The sequence below is a fragment of the Phaeoacremonium minimum genome (genome assembly GCF_000392275.1).
Source record: "Phaeoacremonium minimum UCRPA7 unplaced genomic scaffold PA7_03_scaffold_44, whole genome shotgun sequence".
NCBI lineage: Eukaryota > Fungi > Ascomycota > Sordariomycetes > Togniniales > Togniniaceae > Phaeoacremonium > Phaeoacremonium minimum.
The window spans coordinates 277,209-289,735 of NW_006920951.1; the positions used below are offsets into that span (position 1 = coordinate 277,209).

Consider the following 12,527-nt stretch of genomic DNA (forward strand, 5'->3'; position numbering starts at 1 on the left):
GACCCTTGCAACTCGGCCCTGCATAAGCACGAACTACTGTTCATCGGTCCCTTTGCTTTGCTTGACTTGATCTTACTTCACTTCATCCGTTCTTGACTTCCTCAACGTCTCTTTATATCAAGTGTCCCCCTCTCTAAGCTTGCCTTGATATAAAAAGTCTCTCCCTTTCCCTCACACCTGGTTGCCTTCTTCGGGCTTAGACATTTCCACTCACTCCGAGCCTTGTCACACACCGAGCAACAAATACACCCACCAGAGCCTTACCATCGCCCGTATGGCTAAAGACTTCTTCGTCGAGGACCGACCATCCGGCAAAGTATTCGTGGTCAAGCGGTCCCACTCAACAACAGACAAAGGATCCCGTCGTGCACACATCACGAATGATGAATTAGACATCATCGTCGCACGGGAGAACAACCTCCGCAAGGCGAACGAGGCCATCAGCGCGGAGAACTACGCGCTCAAGACCAACTACCAGGCCTGCGACGCCCAGCTGCGGCAGCTGCAGCACCAGATCCCCCAGCTGCAGCACCAGGTGCGCAGCCTCTACCACGAGAACCAGGAGCTGCGGCGCTCGCTCGACACGACGAGCGGCGACATGGACGCCGAGGTGCGGCGCCTGCGCGCCAAGAACGCACGCCTCAAGACGGAGAACGAGACGCTGGCCCAGCGCCTGCGCGCCGTCGAGCGCGACATCCGCGACCGCTGGGAGGCCAAGGTCGCCCAGCTGACCAACGAGGTCAACGTCTGGCGGCGCCGCTTCCTCGACAAGGAGGACGACGCCCGCCGCCTCGAGGCCGAGTCCAGCCGCCTGCTGGGCCGCCTGCAGGAGTCCAGCGACCAGAAGCGCCTCCTGATCCAGGAGCGCAATGCCCTCGAGCACCGCGAGGCGCGCCACCTCGAGAAGATTGCCGTGTACGAGGACATTCTTCGCCGTCACAGACTGCTTAGGTGATGAAGGGCTCGGACACTCGCCTTGTTCGGAACTATTGGAGGTACAGCGATGGTCTCCTGGGATGGAAGCAGCGTCATTCACTCCTGCTTTTGGCATAGACGGCGTTAACGGACCCGATGGTTTACACGGACTAATTGTAGAGACTCCTTGTCGTCACGGGAACGTCTTTCAGATTTTGGACATGAGATATGCACAGATCAGACCGAAGAATATGGTACGTTATAATATCGAATTGCAGCCAGTCGATACAGTCATCTAACTACCAAATAGATACGCTAAATGAGCGACGACTGAAAATACGTTCTGGGGAAAGGGCAGGGCTTGGACAACACATATCGAGGCCCCTTAAATTGATTGCCTCTTGTCCCAAATCATAGACGGTGGACACAAGTCTGCATTTCTGCATTCGCAACATTATTTTCTTTTGTCTTATACCAGGTTTACAGGTTGGCAGTGGGCTTTTTGGATTCAGGTCTGTTGGGGCCGGGTTTGTGGAATTTCTGTTCAACAACACAAAGCTACCATTATTGTAAATCATTGCACTTGAGCTGGAAGCGCTCCTCTTATTGAGAGCCTTCGGCGTAGACACTTAGATTGGTATCTTCACCACCACCCAAATAGAGATACTCGTGTCAACAAACATGGCGCCGATATCACGCGCTCCTCAATGACACAGTGACCCCCTTATTTACCGTGTGCCACGCTAGACTAGAATCTGGAAGAGATGCCTCACAGGGATGGCAGCCATTGGGATGGGTCGTGTGGATTTGGTCGGCGTTACACCCAGGTCATGTGCGGCGTGCATGCTCAAGCGGAAAAGGGGGAGACGGACCACGCTCACCGAACACATTGACATCAACAGCTGACGTACCCCTCCACCACTTACCCCGACTGAGCCTATATGTCTGGGGCCACACAAGCAACGCTCTGGCTCGGTATCAGGGCCTCATGATTCGGTCCTCCCCAAAATGGCAACTTCGCGATACTCCAGGCTCGGCATCTTGGCTTGGGGGTCGGTCGTGTGTCGGACAAGGGCTCGTCATAGTCGGGCCATCAGTGGTGTCGCTCTGCGCTGCGCTGCGGCCGACGCCTGTTACGGTAGCTCGACTACTTCACCCAGATAGTTTGGTTTGGATATGAGGCATCTCTAGGCATCTGTTTAGCAGATCGCCCTGACAATTCCATCATGTCGGGATGTCATTTTTTTTTCTTGGGCGTCCTTGGCGGCAACACAACACGAGCCCAGGGAGTCAGGGACGGTGCTACGCACAGACAGACCACTTGCCGAGAGGAGTATGCGGCGGCGCATTCACTGGCCGCGCCGCCGCTTATGGGGATGGGGGATCGGACGGCACGGACGGCGGCGTCTCGGAGACAATGGTCCCTCCCTTTGTTATTTTCCTTCCTTCCTGCGCCGGTACGGTACTTTTGTTTCCCGCCAAATGTCTCTCGTTTGTGTGGGTTTCTATGCAGGGTGCACCGCCGTTACTAGATAACGCCTTTCTTCTGAGACTATCTATCTGGCTTATACCTTACACCGAAGAGGCACTGGTCTAAAAGCTGACATACGTGGAATGGATCCAGGATGCAATTTGAGATTCTTCCCTGTTTCAACTGCATGCCTGCCTACCTACCTAACTACCTACAGAAGCATGGATGACTGTACAACATTGCTTTCGTAACCCTTCACTCGGCAAGAAGATGGTCTCGTCCGTCCGGCCGTGTCTGCATGGTCCTTTGTCCTGTTCTTTTCGCCTCTATATTTCTGTCCGTCTGCGGCATATTCCCTGCTGCAGCAGAATCCTTCAGCCTCAGTCCGTCCGCGCACTGGCGCCTCCTGCCCCTTGTCTTATCTGCAGACTGAAAGCGTGAGGTAAGTCGTAGGTAGCATTTGCCGCATAGGCTTTTACTTTCAGTCTCGTCTGGATTACCTACCGCAGTAAGGCGGGTTGGGTGCTTGCTCGGTGGCTGCTGTGCTGTCATATCTCTGTTTGTTAAGGTTTAGGCTCTCGTTTTGCAAGGATCACAGCCTGGGCTATAGGTGTTTAGCTGCAGACAGAGAAGCGTTTGCCTCGGAGGCATGTGGTTTCGTCTACTACGACTATACAGAGAAGTGCGAATGTAGATTGACAATTACGAAGCATGGACTTAATTAACCCACAGCAACTATTTAGCATCCTCAGAATTCGTGGCAACCTAATCCATCGTAGAAATGTTACCTGTCTAAGGCATGTGGAAAAAGCAGGCATGTAGATTGCCAGCACTAGGAGGAGTTGAGGATCTGGACCGATTATCACGCTCTGACTACCTCTTCTCATCTAGCTGGGTTGGTGGGACTATGCTACTCTCTACGGACGGGGTCAGTGGGTAGGTAGGGGAGTCTAAACTAGAAGACCCGTTGATAGGGCTGTGGTGAATCGACCGTGCGATCGTGTGTCGATGTCCAAAGCGCAGCCAAGAGTCAAGGTCAAGGCCGAGGACAAGCAAAGCACAAGCCACGGGAAGACGCCATGAACGCACAGGAAAGATCTAGAAATGTCAAACACGCAATCTGGCACCCGCACGCACGTACATGATCGGTAGAGCCGTGCTTTTGAGGCGCAGGCTGGCTCGGAGGAGGAAGCAGCTTTACGATATCAGTGGTTGCATCTCTATACCACTACAGTGATAATTAACAATTAACATGGGGGCATTTTATGTGGCGTGCCTTAGCTTGTGGCTTGTTTAGTGGTTCGATGCACCCGTTTACCCATTCGCAGCATTCGCTGAAACATTGGAAGGTGCGGCTTTGCTGCGCAGTACGTGACCCTCCAGGACCTCCTGCCCGCTCTGGAATGGAATGGAATGGCAATTTGGAAGGGGAAAGGCAAGAGGGGCAGGAGGGGCAAGGAGGGATGCCCCGCAACGGGAACACAGCGTTACTTCTCAGTCGGCTCGGGCAGTGTAACCGCCGCTACCGTCCGTTCTGGTAACGATGCGTTTTAGTGTCTTTTCCCACTTGGCTCAGCCCTGCTAGCATGCCGGGGTACTGTATTGTTACAGTCATGGGTGCCATGCAAGCACTCAACTCACTTTCGCGACTCCGATCTCCCGTCTGATCGCTCTCGCCCGAATATCAACCGGGGAGGAAGGTTGCGAAACCTACACGACTTACATCACTGATCACGGAGATCGGATGGTCCCGCCAGGCAGGTAAGGTACTGGACGGGACGATAATCCGAGGAGCGGGAAGGAGAGACAGACAGACACGACGGGAGCGATACGATACGATGCAGACCATCTATCAGTCAATCGATCACTCATTGTTACCTATCAGACTGACTGAGACATGCATCTAGCGCATGAAGACAACTACCTTAGTCTTGTTTTCTAGACGCCGAGACGACATCATCATCTCTGAGCTCATCACCGCGCCGCGTGCCTCGGGATCGCATCGCTGGTCGCATCTTGGGACATGACTCACCTCTCCTTCCAAGACCACAAGCACACGTACCTCGTCGCGAACGAACGTGACGAGACTGTGGGCCTGGGGTTTCTCACAGCACAGAGAGAGGGTCTCTTGTCTGGCGACCGCATCAACCTATTGGCTCTCTTGGCCGATCGTGTTGCTGCAACCTGGCTCTGTGAGCGAATCGTAGGCATCTATGAACCGAAGGACGAATCACAGCCGGATTCCCCCTTCTAAGAAATGCCAAATGCCTGCTGCATCCGTTAGAGCCCGCGTCTGCAGAAGCCCGGCAGCGCTTTCACTACTGTAGCTGGGCGAACCGCCATGCACGGCTCCTGGCGACCCATCTTTGGGGGCCGAAAATGGCCTCAAGCTCGCCAGCTCTCCCAAGAGCCCCCTCCACCCCAAGCAGGCAAACTTGGCAACAAGACGCACCTCGGTGAGCATGAGGCAACCATGCGAGAAGTCTCTTGACCGGCTGGGATGTGCCTTCGATTCGTGTCGGCCGTTCGAGTCTGCCGCGAGCAGATGTGGCCGGCACTGCCCACTCTTTCTGTTCCTAGCCTATAGGGACAACCCGCCGACGGAGATGGGGGGTTGAGACTCGTTCTGTGTAGCAAAGTTGTCGACGCGACTGCGCGGGTGCTGCCCACCTTCTCTCTTGCTGTCCAATTCCTGTCTTCTTTCTGTCCTGATGGTGGTCAACTCACCTCCTGTCGGGTGCTTTCCAGCACAGAAGAAAACACGAGTTCGTCTCAGGCGGTGAGAACCTGAGGAGTGGCCGTTGTTGTACCTCTACCCATACACTCAGTCTGGCTCTGCCCGGCGCATCGCCATCCTGACCGGCTCCGACTCTCCCCCAAGATGGCCGCAAGCGGTAATTGAGCCTCACATGTGGGTATCCAGCGCCAGGATGCTCTGCAGTAGGTGCTAGGGTGCTGGTCCCGGCCGGTCTGCCTGGGGGGTGGACAGACGAGCAAGGTAAGGATCACGGCATGTGAGGTAGTATGACTCGACGCTGACCTTAGGCTGTGCTGCTGGCAGCCAAGGGGGCTCGCTCGAGCGAGAAAAGGGAGGAGGGCGGCGCATTGGTAGATCCACCACTGCGGTACCACTACCTCCACTCCCACCTCTTCTCCCTCCTTGGGCTTAGGTGATGCACTCCTGGAGAGACTGGATATTCACACGCTCCCCCTGCCCATGAGTGTGGGTGGTGTCTGCTTCTTTTCTTTTCTTTCCTTTTTACCCCGGCCAGCCGGCGTCTCTTCGCGCAAGGTGTGCTGTGCTGTGCTGTGCAAGTCGCGCAGTCGCAGAAGCTTAGTCCTAGACTAGATGGATGGATGTTCCCTTCCTTGGCCGGCCAGCCCATGAGTCTGCCGTCCATGCTGGGAGTCGCGGAGGCAGCAGTGCGGTGTCTTTTGCCATGATTGCGAAGTGTGTGAGTGAGTGAGTGACTGACTGAATAAATTATAATTCAAAAGGTGGAAAGGTGTATCTTGGTCTTCCCTCCCCTCTCTCCTTTCTCTTTCTCTCTGTTTCCCATCCGTATATAAGCCATCTTATTATAGCCTCGCTATTCAATCCCACACACCCGTCTACCCCTTATTATCCCTCAGTTCAGTCAGGGAGCAGTGCGTGCCGAGATTCCCCCAGCCCAATTTATCTTATCCAGATTTCTTGTTCCTGGAAAGGGATTTGACCGCACTTATACCGCCGTCACTGTCGCCGCGCTTCCGTTGGGCTTCAATCATCCCTGAACGCTTTTTTTTTTTCTCGCACCAAGGACTTGGAGCCTAATCAATAGGACACATTCCTAACCACAGCCTCGTCCTCCGGTCAACCCTGCCACACACCCCCCCAATTCGCCCTTGACCTCCCTCCCACCCGCCTTACTGCTCTCTTTTTTTATTTAGTTCGGGCAGCTCTGCATCTCTGCGTCTCTCGCATCAAATCAGCACGTTACACATTTTGCTGCGTTGTGCCGGTGCTGCTCGCCCTGAATCTTTTCATCCATACGACCGTTTTCGGGATTATTCTGTTATTAGTTAAGAGTCGCTGCAGGGACCTCTGCTAAAAAAGATGTCCTCAAGAACCGTTAGGTTCGGCGGCGACTCACCCTCTTCGGGTGGGTCGCGGGGCAGCAGCGGGAGCAACCGCCACAGCGACTCAGGAGTTGGTTCGTTCAGCGATCAAGCCAGCCGTGGAGGGGCAGCTCATCCTGATCGCGTGTTCACAGCTAAAGACCTCGAGACCCAGCGCAACGACATCCGCGCGCTGCAGGACGCCCTCGACGACGCCCGCAAGAATGCGTCGCACTACAAGAAGAAGGCCGAGCGCATCGACGCCGAGCTCACCCAGACACGCAAGGACCTGCGCGAGAAGGAGGCGCAATGGCGCGGCCTCTTTGAGCGCAGTGAGCAGCTCGAGGACGAGAACAAGAAGCTCGTCCTCGAGAAGCGCGAGTTGATGAAGGGCATGCAGAACATGTCGCACGACAACGAAGACCTCAAGAGGAAGCTCGGAGACGCCATTCAGGCTCTCAAGGAACAGTACGCCAACCAGCAGCCGCCCATGACCAATACCATGCCCCCTCCGCCGCCCCCTGAGCCCAAGATTCACCGGAGCTCCAGCAAGAGGGAGAAGGTCGATCCAGAGAAGAAGCGCCTGTCGAAGCGCTTTGAGCGCGGCGAGGAAGGGGGCAGCGATAGCAGCGGTGGTTCTCAACCGCCGATCACAGCAAGGCCGCCTCGTCGCCGGCGCGACAGCTATGTCGAGCCCTGGGGCCCGCCAGCGCCAGCACCGGCGCCGCCGCCGCCGCAGCAGAGACCGATCCCCGTACATGTGCCGCCGTCGCCGGGCCGCAGTCGCCAATTCGACGGCTACATCGCCACCACTCAGCAGAACCCGCCCGTCACCAGCCACCATCACGCACCGACATACTCCAATGTGCCGCGCAGCGCGGGCGTCCCCCCGATGCAGCGGCCATCAGTCTCTGTTCCCGATGCGTCTGCAGACTACTATGATTACGAGGACGGCAATTACCATCCTTATCCGCTTCCTGAAAGACCGCGGAGGACGTGATGCGCTTTCGGCACACAATCCACTGATCTATTCTATTTACGAATAGAGAAGGCAGCTATGATAAGTGACTGGTTATGTCACAAGGCTGCCAATAAGGGTCTTTTGATTTTACTGGAGAACGGCGTCAAAATCGGGGCATGCTGAACCGCAGAGGTGCATTATGGGGGGGAACCACCAAAAAAGACGGACGGGTATAGACTCAAAAACGACATCACTTACAACCATTCATTCCTACTCGGCAACTGGCGTGCCTGGCGTGTGTTGCAGCATCGATAAGCACGCATCGCATTAGACTGGGGCCCAGGCCACACACATACATTCTCACACACCCCATCTGGAGGCACTTACACCACTTACACACCACCAAAACACCACCAGCTATTGCACTCGAAGAGGACCTGCCAGGGCGGATCCTCTAGGCACCCAGATGCACTATTACACCTTTCCACATGCCGCACCGCACGGGACGCGAACCTGGAGGTGGAGGCAACACTCAATCATTTCACCACCTGGCCACTCAATCGCTGACAGCTGCGCAGTCAGTGAATGACTGGTCAATCGGAAGCCATCTCGGTGGGCCAGTGCCTGGACACTCGGCCGGAACCCCGCTAAGCTGGACAGTCCCACGCCCGCCCCGATGCCGGGAGTGGGGTTGCTGTTTGGCTGTAGCGGTTGTTGTTTGACTCACATGGAGAAGAGGGCAAAGGCACTGCTGCGTGAGTTGTCATATCGGCGAGAGGCTTCGGTCTAGTTTGCCTCGCCCTGTTTTAGATAGATCTCTGTTGTTGTCACCATATTTTCTTGTCATGTATACCCAAACCATTCCTGTACGTTAGCTTTTGGAAAATCGGCCGGCCGGAGACGGAGACAGAGACAGAGACAGAGATACCATACCCTTCTTACGTTTGACACTTTATACCATATCATACCATAGACTTTTTCTGCTCTTCGGGGAAAACGGCTTCGCGGCTGGTGGAAGGGCGCTTATAGCGCAATCGGTTCAATTGAATTCAATTACTTGACTGCCAAAAAGCTATCTTCCCTATCATGCGTGCATTCCAGTAGTGTATTGACGCAATCGGCAGCCTTTATCTAGTGACTCAACTAACACAACAAGAAAACAACGTTACTTATCGGTAGATCCTCTCCTCCACGAGGCTCTGCCCGCTCCACATCCCCATCTATCTGTCTGCACACTACATTCTACAGGACCTTCATACGGGGTAGAGGAACAAGATGAAGCTCATCCCGTCACTCACCCCCTCCCTCACCTCATGGGTGCTGGCCCAGCCCGTCTTCTACGTGGCGTCGGCGCCCACGCACGGCGCGCACGTCAACGTCTCGCCCAAGGGCCTCCCGTCCTCGACGTTCAGCGTGCTCTCGCCCAACCAGGTCGCCTACCTGGACCGCACCGGCTCCGGGTGCGAGACGATCGCGCACCTGTACGAGAACGGCCGCATCACCATCATGTTCATGAGCGTCGGCGCCAGTCCCCGCATCCTGCGGCTCTTTGGCCGCGGCCGCGTCGTCGAGTGGGACAGCCCGCTGTTTGCCGGCTGGCTCGAGCGCCTCGGCAAGGCGCGCCCGGACGCCGTCCGCAGCGTCATCGTCTGTGATGTCTTCCAGGTGAGCACGAGCTGTGGCTACGGTGTGCCGCGCGTCCGCAAGGAGCTGTACCTCCCCGCCGCCGCAGGAGCCGCCGGCGGTCCCGGGGCGGAACCCGAAGCGGGGCAGGAGGAGGAGGAGGAGGGGGAGCAAGTGGAACAGGGCGAGGAGAATGGCAAGTTCGACAAGTACGGGGTCCTCCGGCTGCGGTGGGACAAGGAGAACAGCGTGTTCGAGGACCGGCCCACGCTGGTGGACAACGCACGTAAGCGCCAAAAAGCTGGCAAAGTGCTAGAGTATCAGGTGCAGGCGAACCTGGACAGCCTGGACGGGCTGCCGGGGCTACGGGTCGCGCGGCGCGAGGCCGGGCAGTGGCTGTGGGCGGCGGACGCAAAGGCGCACGTCAGGAGGGTGCTCGCGGAGCGGGAAGCGATCGTGTTTGGGTTTCTGCTAGGGGTTCTGTTCTACCTCGTGCTATCTACCAAGCTGTTTGGCGCCGTGGACCTGGTCAAGTCGGCCGACCTGGCTGACCTGACCGCCGGGTTCAAACAGCAGCTTGAGGTCTTGTCCTCTGCTCGTGTCAAAAAGTAGCTATTGTGAGTGAGCGATCACACCCTGATCATCGATCTGCTCTCTTCTATTTATCACCAAAATTGCTCTGACCGAGAAGTAGAGAAACTGTTCTCTTTGATACCATAGATCAAAGATCTTTGCCCATAACATCTTCCGGTAGCCCTAATCCCTTTCCTGGCGCGATAACCAGTGTAAGCTGGTCATTGCCGTAACGGTTTCGGAAGTGCTCTGGGCTCAGTAAGAATCGAAGTATTGAAGAGTGATATGACTCTTCATATCGAAGAAGTGTAGTCGCCAACGTTGCCCAATATCCTTCATCCAGCACTTGAAGTTGCGGCAGGGGTTGGGGCTGCAGTGGTTGAGGCTGCTTGGTCCGCAGACTTGCTGGCACCCTCTTTGGGACCAGTGTCTCTACCTCGCCCACCCCGACGACGTCCTCCACGTTTGTGTTCACTGGTAGTGCTCGGCGCGCCTTTCTCAGCTGATACTGTCGGCGCGGCGGACCCTGATGTAGTAGCAGTGCCATTTGAAGAAGCAGACTGGGCAGCAGCACCCTTCTTGGTTCCCGTCTCCTTTCGCTCCAGAACTTGAACAGTAGCATCTGCCACAGAGATTGGGCTTGCAGAAATAGCCTTGACCAACCCGTCGTGCTCGGAAAAGTCTACATATGCAAAACCCTTGCGGCGATCAATCTCGACGAAGGTGATAGTCCCGAAAGCCTGCATAGCCTCCTTCAACAACGCTTCAGTTACACCTTGAGATGGGTTCGCGTGCTTAACGAACGCACGTGTTGCGCCTGGGGTAGGCGCCTGAGACTGGCCACCTTTCTTCTGCGAACCGCTCGCCTGGGCATTCTTGTTTGTCGTAGCCTTGGGCCCAGTTGGCGGTGCTTGTGATGTATTTGATGCAGATGCGGCAGTCCCCGTTCCTTTTTGGCCTGCCTTTTCGCCGGCCTCGTCTTTCTTCTTCAAGAGGATCACTGGAGTCTTGCTTGCAGCAGAAGTCTCGGATGACTTGTCGCCTTTGGACTTTGCAGATTCTGCTGATGCCCCCTGCTTCTTCCCCTTTGCTCCTCTCGAAGACTTCGAGGACTCTTGGGCTTGCGATTTCGGTGCTGTCGGCGCCGACGAAGGCACAGTGGAGGTGCCCGAGGTCGCTGAGGTTGTTGCTGGGGTTGGAGTCTCACCAGAGGCGGATGCTTTGTTATCTCCTTCAGTCTTCTTTGCGGCATCCTGCTTAGCTGCCTCGAGACGAGCCCTCCTATGGGCCGTCCCAGGGCTTAGGCCCAGGTCTCGTTCCAAGATCCTAGCAGCAGCAGCGATACCAGCCCTCCGACTCTTCGGGGCTTCCTGCGTCGAGGCTCCTGAAAGTTGGCCAGCAACAACTTTCGCAGCTTCAGCTGCAGCTTCGGCCGCCTGCTTCTTCGTGAGAATCTTCACCGTCTCCTTCGGTTTATCAGACTTTGACTCCTTAGACTTCTTTTTGGAGTCATCTCCAGCCGCCGCCGAGCCCTTTCCTTTGCCTCCCTGAGACTCCTGTCGACCATGCTTTCCACTCTTGGAGCCGGAACTATCCTTGGCCTTATTTGCTTTCTTCTCTCGCAAGTAATCGATCAAAGGAGTGCTAGTCGCTTTGGCCGCAGACTTGCCCTCTTCCTCGGTTGCTTCACCACCCTCGCCCTCCTTGGTTGCAACGGTCGGGTTGGCAAGCCCCTCGAGGAAATCCATGAACTCCTGATCCTGGTCAATAGTCCCCTGGCGCCCGTCATTGCGTCGTTTCCCGCTCGGCACCTTCTTGTAAATGGCAAGCTCGACTGCAGGGGGTGCAATCAGAGATGGGCTGTTGTATGTGTCCTTGGCGTCCTCCCATATAATAGTCTTAACCATCTCATTCAGAGGTAAGGCTTCCTCTCTCTTCTTCAAATGTAGGTACGCGCGTGCTGGACGAGAAGGCTTAGACGGGCTTCAATGGTGATAATATTAGCCAATAGATCAGTATGTTCACAACCAGAAGCACAAACTCTTGCGAGATCTTTCCGGGCTGGTATGAGAACCAGTCCACCTTGCCATTGCCGACTTTCCAGTCCTCCCCTAGTAACTTAATGCATTCGTCCTCGGTCATGCCAGGAGGCAGCCTTCGAATCACCACTTTCTCCCCATCAACAGGCACCTTCGACTTTGTAGCCTTCGGCGCATCGGTTGTCGCTTGGGCCGCAGCCACGGGCAACACACCGTTCGCCTTGCGCGACAACACCTGCGGGGTTGCCATCCTTCATCGATCGACGAATTTCCTTACTATTTCATGAATAGTATGGTCCTGGCTCATTTGTATTGCCTCGCAAGGGCCGCTGGGGGCGCTGCCCCAAAAAGTCACCGGTACGGTGGACCTGCTTTTAGGTGGTATCGAGTCTGGCGAACGAAAACGGCTGGCGACATAAGTCCGATAGATGTCCTTGATTCGGAGAAGGCGATATTGGTCTCAGAAAACCCATTCAAATATATCTGGCCAAATCTCGATCCAAAGACAATCTTGTCTCCGACCAGAGTGCAGCTCAAAGGGGGATCAGGTGAAGAAGTATGGGCAGCTTGATGGGATAGTGAGTGTTCATGGAGGAACATTCCATCAAGGCTGTGGTGGGGGGAAGGGACCTGTGTCAAAGAGGACTAGCTCACTTTGCTGTGTACATCTTTCTGTACCTCACTCAACTTTTTCTGACCTCACACGTGACCTTTCTATCAACAACGCACGCACCACCTCAGCTTATCTAAGCTTCCAGCGCCACACTCAGCCAGCTGCTACAGCCAGATGAAGTGGCCCTGGAAGAAAGCCACAGGGGGGCAAGTGGCTAATAAGGAGCAGGAGGCG

At 55.6% G+C, this 12,527-nt stretch overlaps 4 protein-coding genes across 4 annotated transcripts; 3 read left to right on the top strand and 1 right to left on the bottom strand.

Annotated features, from left to right (window-relative positions):
- Positions 1-274: 274 nt before the first annotated feature.
- UCRPA7_863 (hypothetical protein) lies at positions 275-955 on the top strand (the record flags this gene model as incomplete). Its single annotated transcript, XM_007913454.1, has 1 exon — positions 275-955. The coding sequence occupies one exon, from the start codon at positions 275-277 to the stop codon at positions 953-955; it is 681 nt and encodes a 226-aa protein (XP_007911645.1).
- A 5,527-nt stretch (positions 956-6,482) lies between these two features.
- On the top strand, positions 6,483-7,484 carry UCRPA7_864 (hypothetical protein; the record flags this gene model as incomplete). Its single annotated transcript, XM_007913455.1, has 1 exon — positions 6,483-7,484. One exon carries the CDS (start codon positions 6,483-6,485, stop codon positions 7,482-7,484), a length of 1,002 nt encoding a protein of 333 aa, XP_007911646.1.
- A 1,236-nt stretch (positions 7,485-8,720) lies between these two features.
- UCRPA7_865 (putative pyridoxamine phosphate oxidase family protein) lies at positions 8,721-9,680 on the top strand (the record flags this gene model as incomplete). Its single annotated transcript, XM_007913456.1, has 1 exon — positions 8,721-9,680. The coding sequence occupies one exon, from the start codon at positions 8,721-8,723 to the stop codon at positions 9,678-9,680; it is 960 nt and encodes a 319-aa protein (XP_007911647.1).
- Positions 9,681-9,789: 109 nt separating this feature from the next.
- Positions 9,790-11,930, bottom strand: UCRPA7_866 (putative nonsense-mediated mrna decay protein; the record flags this gene model as incomplete). The annotated part of the gene is made up of 3 exons (XM_007913457.1): positions 9,790-9,890; positions 10,117-11,624; positions 11,683-11,930. The coding sequence occupies 3 exons, from the start codon at positions 11,928-11,930 to the stop codon at positions 9,790-9,792; spliced, it is 1,857 nt and encodes a 618-aa protein (XP_007911648.1).
- Positions 11,931-12,527: the final 597 nt, after the last annotated feature.